The 18,269-nt window shown below is 41.2% G+C and overlaps 1 protein-coding gene across 4 annotated transcripts in view; it reads left to right on the top strand.

Annotated features, from left to right (window-relative positions):
* The window catches only part of cpne5a (copine Va), an 86,927-nt gene that overhangs the window by 51,722 nt on the left and 16,936 nt on the right, over positions 1-18,269 (top strand). For all 4 annotated transcript variants that reach the window (XM_026154853.1, XM_026154849.1, XM_026154850.1 and 1 more), the window contains 5 exons: positions 155-259; positions 2,545-2,586; positions 2,797-2,872; positions 5,999-6,052; positions 6,604-6,665. In XM_026154853.1, the coding sequence (XP_026010638.1) occupies positions 155-259; positions 2,545-2,586; positions 2,797-2,872; positions 5,999-6,052; positions 6,604-6,665 (339 nt within the window). The remainder of the gene's footprint in view (positions 1-154; positions 260-2,544; positions 2,587-2,796; positions 2,873-5,998; positions 6,053-6,603; positions 6,666-18,269) is intronic.

Here is an 18,269-nt window from a genome sequence, read left to right as displayed (position 1 = left end):
GGCCAAAATTCAAAACTGGAACAAAGTCGCGGGCTAACGTTAATATTTATTGAAATATATTTATTCCTTCAGATATAAGAATGAATCTTTTCTTATGGACTCAAACACGTGTTTGTTTATATTTTAGAGATGTTTGTTTTAACTGCATCTCCAGGTTCACTATCTGCCACAAGACCGAGGTGGTGAAGAACACACTGAACCCTGTGTGGGAGCCCTTCTCCATCCCTGTCAGAGCGCTCTGCAATGGAGACTATGACAGGTAGGTTGACTGATGATGTACAGGTGAGTCTCATGAAGACAAACAAATATTCCCACACACTCAGAGTTTGTTTTTTAAGGAAAAATTAAAGCGGTGCAGAGTTTTAATATGTGGTGTAGCTCTTACAAAGTGGATCAGGGCTATCAGATTTAGAGCAAATTGATTTTCTAATGTTATTCTATCCGCTGCTGAAATAGACAATTATTACAGGCTGACTAGCACTACATGCCACCTTGCCTGGCTCTTTATTGATTTCTCCACAATCACAGAGAGCCTTTCAGAGCATTGCAGGGTTTCTGATTGGTTTCTCTGGTGGCAACTTCTAGCTTATCTGAATCTTTTCAGAGTGAAGGGCATTGCAGAATACCCGAGGAGCAGGAAGAGTTTTGGCAGGAAGATAAAATAACACGAGCGAAAAAAGAGAGCGAGAGGAGAGGGAGAGTCGGTCTAAAGATGTTGACAGGTGGCTGGAACAACACAGGAGCCCTTCTATGTGTGTTTGTGTGCAGAAGCAGGAAAATGTTTAGACCCAGACAGCCGCGCGAGTGTGTAGAAGAACATGTCAAACCATGGCCTCCGCTACACTGGGTGTCAGCGAAGGTTCGCTGCTTTCAATCCTGTCTCTGTTCACCTGCCCGGAGAAGCTAATTGGGTCAGACAGATGGAGCAGAAGCATGAAAGTATCCTGATTCCCTTTGAGGATTTTGATGACAAGAGAAATCTGCAGCCATTTAGGGTCTCTTGGCTTTTCTTTTAAAATATCTACAGTTTCCGAGATCTATACAGGAGACCTGCAGCACGGCTGTTGCAATTTATCAGTCTTTTCATCCAATACTTTTCAAATCATGACATTTTTATTTCTCTTTAAATTGTATAAGTAGAAATGGCCTGGTTTCTCCCCCACAGGCTTTTCTTTTGGACTCCAGTAAAATGCACAGACAGGCTGGTCTGTGCTGTATTTTCTGCACTACCGTCTTTCATTCTTGTTCCCTTTTCTCCTGCAAATATACAGCAAAATTTACAATATATTAATAATGATGTATTGACTATCTCTCTGCAGTCACATTTTTCACCCTCATGAGAATCTGATAAATCTCTTGCAATCATTTGTCTTCGATAGCGATCAGAAAGTGAAATCTCTCCCATTTCCACTCCAACACAACGCTGGTTTCAGAAACTAAAATGAAATTGATTCGAGGATCGAGCTGCCCCCAACTCTGCTGATTATAATGATGCTGACTCATCACAGGCAAATCATCTGTCACAAGTGGCCCTGAGTGTCAAGAATCATTTGTTTTTTCATACTAGTCAAGATTGCAAAGTTTTCTAACTCTGACTCTGAATGTCTGGTTGGTTTAGAGGGAAACAAGTGATGAGTTCATCACAGACCATTAGAGGAAGTCTCCTTTCTTTGTGCGTTACACAATTTGGACATTTGTTAGCTGGGAAAAATAGTGCAGACACAATTAGTTCAGGTCAGGATAACAGAGTAGCCCTCCGATACTTATCTGCCTCTTGGATCCTCTGACAAGTGACTGACAGCAGCAGCTGATGGGAAGATGGGGGTGGCAAGCCACTAGTCTAGTTTCCATCAGTCTGAGAAGAAAAGAGGAGGCATCTTCCTCATTCTGCCTATATTCTCTCAGGCTTGCTCATTTGTTTTTTTCTCCTACCGACTTATTTTGGGAACTTGCAAAATATGCTATTTCCCAAGAGGTTACTTTTCTGTCTTAGGCATGTGGGGAGAAAATGCTTTACCTAAACTGTTGGTGTTGTCGCCCAGCTCTTTACTCTGTGAGATACACAAAAACAATTCATTTAAATATTTAATGCTAGTTTACTAATCCGCACCATATTTTTTTTATACATAAATTAAGCAGACAGAAACCCAATAAGCTCTGTGAATTTGTATTATTGTCAGTCTTGCTTAAATGTTGGCAATTACTGAGACTGGTGCTTAATAATCAGCTAATAAATTTTGAAAACCTAACATGACTCAGGCTGCCACGCAGTATAGCTTCAAAGAGAAAACAAATGTTGTCACCATTAGATCTCTAGAAAGATGTTTGTGTCTTTTGCATGCAAAACACAGAGCATGCTCTCTTTGATGGCTTTAATTCAGCTTTCACTAACAATTAATGAGCTTAAGTAACTTGGTTTGTCACTTTCAAAATGCTCTTTGTAACATTTCTCCTCAAGAATATTAAGTTTGTAGCTCACGCAAGGCATTAATATGTTCACACAAGGAAACAAACACATTTTCTGCTCTTTGATGTGCTTCCTAGGACAATCAAGGTGGAGGTGTATGACTGGGACAGAGATGGGAGGTAACTGATACACAGAGGAGCGTGTGCACACACATGCACAAGAGAAATTTATCAAAAAAAATTTTTCATCCCTAATAGACAACGCTATTTTACTGTCCTTACTGACTACTAAATTATAGTTACTTTCTTTTCAGTACACATTAATGGTTATGTGCTTTTATCTTCCACCAGTCAAGGCTGTGATGACGCTTTTTGTCTCCTTTCCACCAGCCATGATTTCATCGGTGAATTCACCACAAGTTTCAAAGAGCTGTGTCGGGGTCAGAACCAGCTGAATGTGTATGAGGTGAGCGGAGATAAAATCGACCAATACCATCATCACCTTCAGAGCAGCGGACCTTTATGTAAAAGCTGCAAATGTTGACTGCTGTAGGGAGCTCGTTTGCTTTAAGCTGCTTCCAAGTAGAATGCAAATCACTTCCTGAAGCCACTATGGCAGACGCAGTTTCAAGTGAAATTCAGCACATCGAGCTGAATGTGACCGGCCAAAGCTATGTGCGAATTATTAATGAATGAACCTTGGAAGCACCTGTGCCAAAAAACGATTCTGATGGCACAAAAAGAAACCTCAGCTTCCTTTGTGCATGCTAGTGTGAGAAACCTGCCTCGGTCTGAGAACAAATCAGCGTGCCCTTTATACTCAGCAAGGTCTTCTTTCATGACAGGAAGTTCTACAGGTCTCACTTGTTTGAGCAAAGTTGTGGCTGTTCAAGATTAACAACTAGCCTCCCCTGTTTGTCCTCACCCTACCCGCTATTAAGCCTCTCAGAGGTTAAGTGGTGCCATAGATCGACTGGAGAAGAGTGCTGCTGCGGTGGGAATACAAATGGAAATGCGACAGAACTATGTTACTTATTCCTTCCTTTGGATCGCACTCAGAAAGTCTGAATAGGTCCCTGCTCATTAAAACAGTTGCCATATTACATTAGCCTCTGAATCAGTCATAGAAGCACTCTAAGAAAAGAATAAGGCCAGTAAAGGTAGAGAGTAAGGGAAAAGCTGATGAGTTAGGTTAGGAAAGACGGTGCCCTTTTACACTGCTGACACGGCATAAGGATGTGCATCCATTACCCTTCACCAAACCTTTCTATATATAAAACGCAGGTAAGGTCAGAGACTTTTGTGATGTGGACAAAAATGACATAACACCACCTTCTCATTATGGAGAAATAAAGAAATTCAGTATGTCACATGCCACATTTTTCAGCTCTTTGCATATTTTTGTATATTCAACGTGACGTGCAGAAAGCTTGTAAACATACGACGACAGCAGGCTAATGTCAGTACAGGACGCTGTAACTGAATGTGATTCCTTTGTGATGTCATGTGAAGTTTTGGCGGCTGAGTGATGGTCACAACGCTGTGAGGCATAATTTTTGGAAGACGAGTTCAGGGGGCGCTTTTAGAAAGTACAGAACCAGAAAGGAAGAGTAGAGAAGAGAAATGGTAAATGGCCTGTATTTATATAGCGCTTTACTAAGAGAGACGAAAGGAGGGTAGAATGGGATACCTTTTACTTTATTATCCTGCACAGCTTCCTCCAGGCTCATGCTTTGTGTTTGTGTGCAGACCTTTAGAATGAGCAGTGCAGATATTTGACTTTGCTCACTGTTGCATACAAGTTTTTGGCTGCAAGCTTAAATGTAACTTTTATTTAATGCACTGAAGACTGTAATCACTCTGCTTGCCTTGGATATCACTCAAGTATTTCCCAATTTTTTGTTTTTAGTGAAGTCTATAGGTGTTTGCACAGTGTTGCACTCATGCCCTTGTAAACCACCACACAGGATTTGAAATGAAGCAGCCAATATCTAATTGAAGTGCAGCGTATAACCTCTAACCATACACCGGGTAACCAGAAAAGCAAGCCAACTGTTTAGGAATTACAGACTTTTTTATTAGTCCCTCTATTTTCACAGCATATGTAGCTGGACAAAGTAATTTAATACAAAATGTCAGCTATATAAACATACCGAAGGCTACAGCCTATGCATATCAAAAAGTGCAAGGTTTTCTCGCTTGAAATGCTGTCAGCCTCGCTCAGTCACTGCTTATTAAGGGAGCTCTGCGTTTTTTCTTTTTGGCTAGTTTTGTGTTCAGTAAGTGAAAAACATGCTCACTTGGGATGGAATCAGGTGAAAGACTAGGTCATCTAAAAATATTTAATGTCTTTGCCAAAAAGCTCTTAAGCTGTTTTCACTGCATGTTTCGGGTCATTGTCCATGTGCACTGTGAAGCGCTGTCTTGTCAGTTTTTCTTCATTTGGCTGAAACTGAGCAGAAAGTGCAGCTCTGTCGTCTCTGCTGCTTTTATCAGCAGTCACATCATCAATAAACACTAGTGACCCACTTCCACTGGCAGTCATGCATCCCCGTGCTAAAACACCGCCTCCACCATGTTTGACAGATGATGTGCTTTCCTTTAGATCACAAGCTGCTTCTTTCCTTTTCGGCACTCTTAGTTAATTTTGGTTTCATCTGTCTCCAGAGACTTCTTGTTCCAGAGCTGGGCAAGATTTTCTAAGACATTTCCTAGCAAAGTGTAATCTGCTCTTTCTGTTCTTGAGTGCCACATGTGGTTTGCAGCTTGAGCTAAACCCTTTGTAGTTACATGAATGAAGACTTGTCGTGATTGCAGGCTCTGACACGCCTACCCCTGTTGAGGTGCTCTTGATTTGGCTAGAGGTTGTGAAAGGAATTCTGAGATCATTCAGTTTAAGCTACTTTTCATGGCCGTCCAGGCTTGAACTCACCAGCGCTTTCCTTCCTTTTAAGAATTAGCCAGATTGTTGTCTTGGCCACTCCTATATTTTCTGCTCTCTCTGATGGCTCGCCTTTGTTTTCTCAGGCTAATTACCAAATGCAAATTTTGGAATCAACTGCATACCTTTTATCAGTTTAATTTACCAGTTAATTGTACAATTACTTTTGATGGCATGGGAATGGAGGGACTGCGCAGAAAATTTGAATTTGAAGCAATATTTTGAGCTTCATTTCCTTTCTTCCACTGTGGTGGTACATAGAAGCAAAAGCACAAAAATCGTGTCACTATCCAAAAGCTTGGACCTGGCTGTATGCATCTACCCCCACTGCACATAACTGTGCACTTGCACTCACTCTGTATGTGGTTATAAGCACCACAGCTGGCAGCATGCATGTGAAATTTACAGTAGACTGCTTATGCTTATAAAAATCCCTCTGAATTATCTGCACTTAGCTGGAAGGCATGATCAATGGTATCTCATTCTCACCTGCTACAGTTATTGGATTCACTCCCTATGCTCCATTACCCTTACAGACATAGAGTAGGAGGACAAAGATGTTTTTATTACTTGCCCAAGGGTGGATAAAAAGAATTGTGCTGCAAGTTTACATTATCATTATCCTTCGTTCCCATTCTGCCTTCATACCAGGTGGTGAATGCCAAGAAGAAAATAAAGAAGAAGAGATACATCAACTCTGGGACGGTGAGTCTGAGATACTGTAAGAGCAAATCTCCTTGTGCACGCACACCCCTGCCTGCCTTCTCTTTTGTATTCAGCAGGAAGTTTTCACTAAGTGGATTGCATGAACTCTGTTAAATGTTTTTCTTCTATTCCCATTCCCTGAGCTTATGATCCAGACAGTGAATTTAAGTAGACGGGAAAACATTCCCATGACCTCAAACGGGATGATTATTCAAGTCTGTAAAGCTAAATAAAAGAGACTTGTGTCTGTGTCCTTTCCCTGAAGAATAGTGACAGAAGTTCATAAATGAGCCGCGGCTTTGCTACAGCTCTTAGCGTATACTGTGACTCTGTAATTAAAATTTGTGCCTAGCTATCCATCAAGCTGATCATCCATCAGTCCACAGGCACACTGACGCTCAGTGATTGTAATTCTAAGGCGCTGCTTCAGCAACGCAATAATTTTGCATGGATAGGTCATTTTGAGAGGTCAGTGTTAATGTGTAGATTGGCAAATTTTGTTTAATTAAAAAGGACGAGTTAATCTTTTGGGGCCTTTTTTTCCCTCTCAGGTATCCTTGTTGTCATTCAGTGTAGAGTCAGAGCACACCTTCCTGGATTACATCAGAGGAGGGTGAGTCATGCATTTGTGTGCAAGTTACATTACTTTGTTTGTGTTTCACCTCTACGAGTGGCTCACAGAAACTATGACCACATAGTTTCATTTACTGCAAATCTGCACTCAAAAATTTGATTTGCATACTGGAAGTTCACTGTTTGAATTTAATTGTGCACAATGATGGCTGTGCAGACTCCCTATTAGTATGAGTTTAACACATGTACAAGTAACATATTGTTTCCAGTAGTTCATCTGTCGACTGGACCTTTTAGTTCTTAAACACAGGTGTGACTAATTACATTGATTACGGCTTACATGCAGATAGAACAAAACCTTCATTAACATCATTAGAGACACCTGTGCTGTCCCACTTTGTCATGTCAAAATGACTGCTGTGAAGAGGGGCTTTGGAAAATGTATTCATCATTTGGATTATTTTTTTATTCCTAGACAGGCAATTGAACTTTTAGCACATAAGACTCTAATGATTCCTGTCAGAATATTTTATGTGTCCAAAATTTAATTTGATGGAGATTTCAAGTTTAAAAACAAATCTTGTTTTGCAGTTTATTACACATTTAAGTGTTAAGCACACTGATAAAATAATATTAGCTAAGGTATATAGCAGTTAATATAATAATTAGCGCTGTCAACGTAAATCTCATTAAAATCAGGTTAACGCCATAATTGCATTAACGTGGCAAATCTCCGTTAGCGAGTTACCCGTGATCGCCCCGTGCGTGGGGCTGCACGGCATCAACACGTTAGCACGGTTAGCTTGTTAACGGGCAGAGATTTGCCGCGTTAATGCAGTTATGGCATTAACCTACGGTGGCCCTGAGAGGCCAAACGAACTGCAACTTCAGAAAACACTTGCAAAAAGAAAAATGCTGCAAAAAGAAGCATTTTTCTTTTTGCAGGTGTTTTCTGAAGTTGAAGTCCGTTTGGCCTCTCAGGGCCACCGTATTAACCTCATTTTAATGAGATTAATGCTGACTGCGCTAATAATAATCATAATCATAGTATCATATCACTGTGACATCCATGCACAGCTGTTCTTGCATGGTGGTGAAATCTGCAGTGTTTAAATATCATTCAGGTAACCACTGACCTAGAAAGCCATGGAATTACAGATTTCACCACACTAACACGCTTTAACTATGCATTAATGGTTGTGTTTGGGTGTCATTTCATGGGAATAAAACAGCAATACGATATTGCAGATGCTTGTATTGACATTTGTAGGCTCAGTTTCAGGATTTTTATGCTATTTTTATGCTAGCACTGATGCTATATTGTCAGTATAACACAGCACGTAATCATTATTATCATATGATCATTTACCACTCAATCCAGTATATGAACACTTGAACATCCATCCCAGTCTTTCCCATCCATCCATCACATTTCTCACTGTTAGCATACCAACATGTCCTCCAGCCCGCCAAACACAGCACGAACGCTTAATGCTACCCTTTAGCATCTGTGCAATAACTATAGGAGACCCAGCACTCTGGCTGTTTGAGTGAGTCATCTGCTCAAGAAAAACAGCTGTTCTGTGTTCATGGTCATAGATAGTGGTGCTGCTGACTGTAAATAGTGATATGCTGAGCCTCAGCCTCTGTTTGCTTGTATTGTGTAACCACTGAATCAGGGGTATGACAGTGGGATAGTGGTCTAGAGTGATGTAGTGTGTGCAGAGCACCTGGGTTTGCTTGGACTTTTCTGATGTTTGCTCTCAGATATTTGCTGTCAAATGGAGGAAGAATAAAAGAAAAGAGGTCATAAAAGAATTTAAATTCAAATTTATTTTCGCCATGCATAAATCTGGTAGAACAACAGTCAATAGTGAGTGTTAAAACTTTATACAGTGACAGCCATCGCTGTGACTAATACACGGAAATGAGTCAGGGCTGTGAGATTTAACACAGTAGTTTTAAAATGCATTACACTGGCTCCCCCTTTTTACTTTGTTTCCTGTTGTTGCTGCCCATGGCATAACAAGCACTCATCCATGTTTTCCTCAGTGTTATTGAGTGTGGTTACTGAGGTGCTTCTGATTTTTCACATAACAGCTCAAAGTGTGGCCCCGAAGGAAACGATTGTGTCCACAGCCACAACTCCGGAGTAAATGAATATGAATGATTATGATAGAATATGGAGAAGATCTGAGGGCTTAATTAAGGGCGAACATCCTGTCACATATGGAAATGTTTCTCAGTGGATCAGTGGCTGCCCTGGTTTTAGTTTTCTGCTGCTTTGCTGCTGGTGGCTGAGTGTCCCAGATCTGTCCCGTTGGTCTCTCTCCAGCTCCCACAAACGGACACACACACTGTACCCTCACACACAGCACACATTCACTCACTGTCAAAACAGCAGTGTTTTCACCTTTTTCTACTTGTTCGACTCTGATCTAATTTGTCCTTGAGAAACCGAAGAAAAATGGAGGAAGAGGGGAAATGGGAAAACAATGAGGTTAGAAGTACTGATACGATAGATCAAACTATGTTGCTGTATTTGCTCTCAGATTTTAGTTCTTCTGGGGGTTTTTTTCTCTCATTTTTATGATGGGGCAACCTATCATCATTTTGGATTCACCAAACCAGATAAGCAATTATCCAAGTTCACAGCAACCTACATATGAGAGCTGATACTTGGGGAACATGCACTGTCCTACTGCCTTTTTTCTAAACTGACATTTAGAAAAAAAGGGGCCTCAAACCAAGCTGTGAGAGAGACTGCACTGACCTGTTTAAAATTGTGTGCATTTATTTATAAGTGTGCGTTGAATAATTAGTAGTAAACATGCTTATGTCTTGAAGTAAGATTAAAAAATGGTCTGTAAAGAATTTAGTGTACCATTTTCCTTGGATTTTGTCTTCATATACAGGAACTTGTGAATATGGACAGCAGTTTGATCATCAGTGTCTCTGGTCTGCATGTGGAAATGCCCTTGAGCAAGAAGCTGAATCTTAATTGCTCTGATGCATCTATCAGTGTGTGTGTGTGTGTGTGTGTGTGTGTGTGTGTGCTAGATAAAGTGCTTAACTTGAATACAGTAGAATAAAAGTGCTTTAAGAGTGTGTGTGCTTGTAAATGGGAGAATGTGGCTTGTGTAAAAAGCACTTTGAGTGGTTAGGAATACTAGAAACTGCTTTATCAACCCCAAGCCATTTTCAAACTAAAGAGACGCTTTCTGTCAGACTGCTACGGTTCCTAAATATAGAGAAAAAGACACCACTCCAAAGACCTTCCATATAAGGGTTTAAAATGTCTATTTTTAGGTAGTTCCTTGTGATTTCCCTTTGTGCTTCCACGTTACACCTCCAACACCTCCTTCCAGCCTCCAACGGCCAACACCTCCTTCCAGCCTCCCCCGCCCCGATAGCCAGCAGAGAACAGGGGTGTGTGAAGGCTCCAAACCTCCCTCCTCTTGCTCATATGTAGTGTTGCTGCGTGTTGTTCTAAGGTGCACTTAAAACACGGGAGAGCATGGTGCTGCTGCCAGAGAGCAGCAGGTGCTAGCACGGCCCCTCCCGAGAACCCTCAATGTCTACATGGATTTAAAATTGAGAGGTGGGCACCGGCGCCAGAGGTGGGGTTGAATACACAGACCGAGTGTGAGTAATGTGGATGTCTAAGTTGTGGAATAAAATTGAGGCACGGGTGGCCAGAAGGGGACAGAGGGGGGGGGGGGGGGGGGGGGGGTGCCTCCCCTGCACCCTGGTGACACACCCGCACCCCAAGGCCCTACTTGTGTGGGTGGGTGTGTTGGAGGGAGGCAGCCGGGGATGGGGAGGAAAAGAAGGGAGGAGCAAGATGCCCCTCCCTGGGGCCAGCTCCCCCGCTGACCCCAGTAGGCACCCTCGTCCTTCGGCACCCACCAAGGCAAGGGGGCCCAGGCCCATCCAGACCGGGGCCTATGGCAGCAGGACCGCCCAGCCCCACAGGACCCGGGGCAGCCCACCCGACCCCACCGCAGAGGAAACTGTACCCACCCTAACATTCAATCATCTCCCAGACTGGACAAGACAGTAGACACCCAGGTTAAGTTTATTCTCCACCTCTCCTGTGACTCTCCCCCACCTGCAGAGTGGACTCCTGCAAGGATGGAACAAACTCCCTGTCAGTTGAAGAGCCCCCTAGTTAGGCCGATGCGCCAGAGGCCCCCTGCGCCAGGGCTGAGCCCCCATGCACCCACCCACAACCTTGGCGACACACCAACAAGGACCGAAGCCCCCAAGGCCCAGCCAGAGCCCTAGCACGGAGGCGAAGCACTCCCAAACCCCAAGCCCCCACGCCTGCCCCGGATCCACTCAGGGGCAGCCAGGCTACCAGGCCAGTAATCTACGTCCGCCAGCACAGACCCTCCCCCAGGCCTGCTGCACGCAGCCACAAGGAGAACACCCTCTAAGAGCAACCAGAGCCACTAACCAGGTTATGACCACAACCCCTGGGTTAAGCCCTCCAGGGATAACGTCCCTAGGGATTCTCCAGACGCCCTAAGCCCGTCCCAACCTCCACATCAACCACAATGGCGAAGGCGGGACCAAACCACGACCCCCCCACCCCCGCTCGGTGATGGAGCCGATCATTCTGAATCTTGCACTCAGAATTATCCAGACACCACACACATTTATCCACACTCTACAGCAATTTCGTACAGAACCTGCCCATATATCAAAACTCTGCGTTTCCCAGCTGCAGGTAATTGATCTGAACTGCCACAATGTTTCCACAACACTTGTGCGTACACTGACTTATTTTGCTTGGCACATTGCTTGCTCTGTCATCAGATCTGATGTTTTGTGACCTGCTAATTTGTGCTGCTCTTGGTAGAATGCCTGTCATTAGCAAGAACTGGCTGCATCTTTGTTTATAAATTAGCACAATGCTAGTAGATGACCCACAGACCTTTTAAGTCCCATTGGTGCATTTATTTTAGTTGGAACCTTACTCTGATTTGCTGTGTGTAAGAAATCTGGTGTTTGGACCCAAGAACACGAACATGTTTGTTTCTGTTACAGAGGATTTATTGAATGATTTGAAATCTGTGCAAATCTTACTGGTGCTACTATGCATTGCATCCACCTAAATCTCTTTTTACACAAGCTGCTTTCATTACGTTTTTAAAACATTGAGTTTTATTTTGAAGCTTGAAACAGCTTTTGAGTCATCCTGTGGTAATTTTCACATAAAACTCTTTCAGACAGAAGTTAAAGAGATGATCCCATTAATTAATGTGACCCAGGCAATATGTGGAGTGGTACTTCATCTTTTTGTTACAACCCATTTAGAGACGTTAGAAGCCCATCGTGCCTGTGAAAAAGGCTGATGACAAAGGCTTCTGCTTTAAAAAGATGTGGCAGCTTTGAAAAAAATATGGGATCTCTGCAGGAAAATCTCTGCAGCATCTGTGCACTTATTTTTTCTCCTGAGGTTTTTTACATCATCATGAAAGACTTGCCTCTGTCCCTTCTGTTGTCTCCCCAGTGATTTCTTTGAGAAATACTGTTAACAATGGCGGTGCTTGTGTATTTAAATTCTCCTGGAAGATTTGTCTAGAACAAACTACTTAAAATACGACACTTAAATACAGGCTGCAGAAAGTTTCAGTATTTCGGTTTCATATCTTCTTCTCTAAGTCAGAGCTAATGTTAAGTCAAGGCTTTTGTCCCCTTTTTGTTTCTGTTTGGAATAAAGCTCTGCAAGTTGTCAGCAAGTTGCTTATGTGCCAAATCATCTGAGAGGTAGAGAGCAGATGTAAAGTATGTAGATGTATTCTGGATGTCATTAGACTCAGCTGTCAAAAATAATTTGAGAATGATAAATTGAAGTCAATATCCCACGTGTAACACAACATTAATTCTTACTTAGCATGTTAATGAATAATGTTGTACCCAAACTACTTTTTAATGCGTAGGATGGCATGGATCCAGAAATGAACTCGTGTATTCCTTAACAGTTTCCATCACTAAAACATTTATGGTGTTGCAAATTTTTGTTTTTAAGTTTATTAATTATTTCACTTATTGAATTTATCATCAGCAAAAAAAAAAAGAGTTGATAAACAACAAATTATAAAGCACTTTGTTTTAGTATTACATCTGAATTGTGCAGATTTTAAGACCTATTGAAAGGTAAATACATTTGGTGGTTAGAGACTGATGCACGACTAAAATTGTTGCAACTGTGTGCAGTGAACTTGCAATCTTGTTGCTTTTGAAATGTTCTGCAACCACTTGCCTGCAGTTGCTACCTTTAAACCGATTCTGATGCTTCTCTCAAGACAGCGATAAAATGGCAAAAAAAGTTGTCAATTACATGAAATCAGGTTGTGGTAACCCAAGCAAAATCACATTAGTGTCTGGGAACCTTGCTATACAACCTATACAACCTGGAAACCTTTAATACAACAAGTTGCATAACCGGCTGAGTGCACTGCTCGTGTCAATTTCCACTCACTGCTGCAGACTGACACAGATTGATTGACACAGATGGCAATTATTTGCAAACCTTTGTCAAAATTTTTGAGAGAGATTGCAGTTAGAGTGCGATTGGAAATGGGCGACCTGTGCACTCACCTTGCAGTTGAAAGTCGTTGCTCAGAGCATGATGACATTGGATGTTTAACCTCTGGGCAACTGGTTGGTTGCTGTACTTACTTGCAAACAGTCACCAAATGCAAAAAAAAAGTCATTGCAATCCCTGGTTAACCATCATTTTTTTCCTAGTTGCAAGAAGGCCGCTATTCTATTTTTAAGGCCCTTTCACATAGGAAGCAGCAAATTCTGCGCCAACCACTAGTTTGATCCAATAACTCAAAATTTGTGTTGAGTTCATAGTATGTCACTTTTTGCTGCTGCCCATGGCCTTCACACCTACTACAATACATATGCCAGCTTCTTGTCTGCATTTCTATAGGTTGCACAGATGTATGTCATTGTGGTGCATGTGAATGCTCCCTGGCCTTATGCCTATGCTGCACTTTGCTCAGAGCAGCGGGAAACCATTATTGCTCTGTGCAAGTCACAGAGAAACAATGAGTTTCAGTGCACAGCACAGTGCATGTCACTTCCTATGTGACTGGGCCATAAAACAGCCTTAGTACAGTTTGATACAAGATCAGTTTCCAAGAACTGGTAGTTTTTAGACTACTACTATAATCAGAGATATTTTGATACATATGGGAAAAGTGTGAGGAACAAGCCTTTGCTGTTCAAAAAGAAAATTGGCGACACATAAGGAAAGCCCAAGCTTGCTTTGAATAATTTGTTTTGGACAGGCAAATCAAAGATTGAGCTGTTCAGTCACAGTGACAGCAAACACGTTTGGCACAGACCAAGTAGCAGAATCTCTTAACCAGTGTGGAGCATGGTGATGAAAATGTTATAAGTTGGGATTGCTGCTTTGGGACTGGGCAGCTTGCAGCTTGATTAAACTATGTGCTCAGCATTATAGCAAAGAAAGCTCCAAGTTACTGTGAAGGCATACGTTTGAAAGGTGAAGTGTGCTGAATCCTAAAGACATTGTAAGTAAAAACTGAGTGTCACTGAAAGACCTGGTTAAGATGTAGAAAGGCAATATTTGAAACCCACTGAAATAAATAATTGAAACTGGGAGTTTTTGCAAGAAATCCCATAAACATCTTGCTGTGGAAGATTTTTTGCATGGATACTGCAGAAGATCTCCTTTAACAGAAGTAACTTAAACTGCAAGTTACTTCTGTTAAAGGATGAAGTCGTAGCTTTTGAGGGCAGAGACTAGTATTACAATAAATCTATTAATATTGTTGTTGAATGAATGATTGAGGAGGTATTTTTCTTTGCTGTGCTGTGTTCAGTGCAAGATGCAATGAAAAACTGCACCTGATCTAAATTTGGCTTGTTCTGCCCTTTAAAACTGTCTCCTCATGCAGTGATACACTGTTCCTGCTGCCATATTTGGAACACTCATTGGAAGTCCTGTCAGTGCATCAGGCAGCATCTTTGATGGATACTGGATCACCTCCAGTGTGTTAAAATCCTAATCCTTCCACTTTAGTTACATTTTGGGGAAGAGGAAGAATATCTGGTGAGAAGTTGTGAGCACTGAAGTAAAACATGGTGTTGACAGTCTGACCCTGGGGACAGATTTTCAGTGCACAGCACCCCTGAGTGAGAGAAAATGATGAGCATGCTCTAGGTCATGCTTCTGACAGAAGGCTGCTGTTTGTTCTCTGGGCAGTGGCAGTGCATCCTATTCTTATCACACTGATAATCATGAAGGTTGGGTAATCTCTTGCCTGCTGATGGAGATCCTTTCACACTTTAATACTGTGCTGCTCCTTCTCAGAAGCGCCTTGCATGCTATGGTTGGGGGTGAAGTTTGTCTGAAACGTGACAAATAAGAATTTAAAGATGCCAGCGATTTCCCTGATAGCTAACCATTCATCTTCATATACAGTTGGTTTAATTTTTTGCACGTCTTCAAGGAAAGTCCCCGTGGAAGTTCTCCAGTAGCAGTCTTTTTGTAAAATCAACTTCCCTGGCTAATTTCTTTTCTGCTCTCCCATATATTTAAAGTTTCCCATTGCAGATTTCCCAATGTTGACACAGACTTTGATGTCTGCTCTTTGGGGTTTCTGCAAAACGCTCTGGTCCTGTTGTCAATCATGCGACACACGCTGCTGCCCATGCTGTGCTGCTTTCAGACACAACAGGAACAGTCCTGGATATCCTTTATGTATAGACACAGTATAAGAGAGGTTTGCATGTCAAAATATCCCATCATAAAACAAATCTCCATAGGATCTATTTACTTTTCCACCCGACTATCAAATTACCATAATTGTGAAAAATTTATCAAATAAGAAAAGGTGCATAAAAACTGGTGCTTTGAACAGACTGTCGATTTGAAGCAGATTGCATAACAGACTGATGAAGAAAATAAATCAGAATAGGCTTACTAGTGCTGAAAGAAAAACAACGACCATGTTGCCTATCCATGATGGGAAAGATTAACTGTATCGTTGAAAAATGATACACATGAAGAGACTGCCAATTTGGAGGACTGGAAACAACTTAAGACAACTGCAAATACTTGTCATCACTGAGTTAGATGATATTTAGTTATATAATTTTGTCAAATGTGTGTCTCAAAATGTTTTGCATTAGCCATATTATGAAAATTAACTTCACCTATTTAGCCTCAACCTTTAAATGGGTGTTGAGAAACACTGGAAAACTGCTAATGGGGGTTTGGGAGCATTTGAAATGAGAAGTACAGTTTGACAGCTACATTATGTGCACTTTTATGCTGTTTTATTTAATTATGTAGCATGTGAAAAATAAAGATGCTTAGAGAAACAAGAGGTTAGCTGTGTGAGAACTAAGTCAGAAACAAGGTATATTTCCTACATACATTTAGTACAAAAACATTTTTACTGTGAACAAATACCACAGTTTTGTGATATTATGGAAAAATACAAATATGTAAAAGTTGAATAAGATTACATTGGAAAGTTACTGCGCATTTTGCAAGTTTCTTCTAATCACTAGAAAAAACTTGCAAGATTTAGTTTTGGCTTCATTTTTGTTTTGATGTATTCTCGTTCGCAAGAACAAAAAAATGCAGTTCGTGGATTCAGGCACAGAACACTCTGTGTTTGTCCCGTGGATCACTTAGTTTTGATTTGGCATCTGTACTTGCCTAGTGAAAGAGATTAGTTTTCTTCAACTGATGCAAAAGATTCTACTTGAACGCGTGCCAACACTGTCATTCAGACAGATGATGAGAAATGTGAGTAGGAGCCTGAGCAGCAGGCTGTATACAAAAGATCTGATATCAGATTTGATATTTTAGATCGCTGCTATTGATTTCTCTCCTTTCATGTGTGTTTGCTTTGCTGTTCCGTTTCTAACAGGTGATAACTAGCACGGTGCATTTTGGATGATATGTGAAGCAGAGGGGGGAAAAAGCAATTTCTTTTCAAGACCCACCATTGCACTCTGACTGGTTTCACAGTGAATTGGTTTTTCATTAATTTTCATTAACCTCCAGTTGTGGCAGAGATATAGTCAAATAGAGGTAATTAAAGTCCAAAAGCCACATGCTGCTTTGAGAGGCTAATGAAAGATTTATATTCTTTTCATCACATATTGAAATGTTTCTTTTTAAATTAAATCTCTAGTGAGATTGGTCATATAAAGGCTGGTGGGGAGCTTCTATTGTGTTGAGATCTTAGTAAGGTTTAATAGTTTCATCCCAAAATATCCTGAGAAATTGATACTGGGTTTTTTTTATTGGATTTAGGTTAGCTTTGTGGTCAGACTGCAAAATCGCACTGCACAGAAACATACAATTTCTTTTCGTCTGCTTCTTTTACTGGCCTTTGCTATTTGCTGACTTTTGAAAGAGAGGTGTTTCTCAGCTGTGACACTCAGTCTTCTGCAAGGTTATTTTTGTGATGCAGTGTTGTTCCCTTTATGTGTATCTGCATGTGTTTGTCTGTCATGGCAAAATGTGGTCATGGACTATAAACTTCATCAAAGCACTTTCACATGATAACTAAACAAGATGTACTGATGCTAAACCCTTACAGATATTTCTGGTCTGCTAGGCTGTGCAGTCTGGTGATTTGTTGTGATCATACAGAAGTTTGAGTTTACCGTCACCAGAGGCAGAACAGTTCACTTTGAATTCTTTAAATTTATGTATGACAAAGATATACGTTTTGTCCAGGGAATCGGCACAGCTAGAAACAGTAATGACAGTTTCCAGCAGTGTTAGTGCTGCTACTCTTTTTGATAGCCTCTTCTACTGCCACATGCTGTATATTCATGGATATTCATGGGGTCTATGTCCCCTTTGCTGTTTTCCAGTTTTACATTCGCCCACTTAGCTTTTTAATTTGTTTTTAGCTTGTTGCTCTTTTGAAAGTCTGGCTGAATGTCGTTCTCACAGTGTACAGCTATTGCTTGATAACCCCAATACTTTACAATCATGTCCCATGCAGTTTTTTAAGTTTCTAAATATGCAGCATATAGAGAAGTAGTGGACTACCTAACATTACACCTTCTGGAGCTGTTCGGCTTTGGAAACCCATACCACAAAGCTCCCAGCACAGTTTTTCTGCTGATGTTAACGCCACAGGAGGTTTGGAACTCTGCAGCTATTGAGTCAGCAAAGTGTTGGCAACTTTTACACACTATGCACATTGACAGTGGCGATCATGCTCTGTAACTTCGTAGCTAAGTTGCTGTGGTTCCTAAATGCTTCCACTTTGCATTAATGCCACTTTCAGTTAAAGATCTAGGAGGAAGAAATTTTATAAACTGGCTTGTTGTTGTGGTGACATCCTGTTACAGTACTACGCTCGAATTCAGTGTAATCTATAGAATGACTCATTCATTTACAAATGTCTGAGGTGCTTTTTAAAATCTAGCTTAGCACTGCTATAAATGGACAAAGTAATAAAGAAACCCCTGTCAGTATAACAGTTAGACTGCATTATGTATTTATACTTTGCTAGTAAAAGGGCAGCGATTTATTGAAACATATGCAATAGAATGGAAATGCAGCATATAAGGCAAAAAACAGTAATTCTAAGAGCTTGAAAGTAAATATTTGGTATGACGT

This window comes from Astatotilapia calliptera, chromosome 20 (genome assembly GCF_900246225.1).
Source record: "Astatotilapia calliptera chromosome 20, fAstCal1.2, whole genome shotgun sequence".
In the NCBI taxonomy this organism is placed as follows: domain Eukaryota; kingdom Metazoa; phylum Chordata; class Actinopteri; order Cichliformes; family Cichlidae; genus Astatotilapia; species Astatotilapia calliptera.
This window is presented reverse-complemented; position numbering and strand designations above follow the sequence as displayed.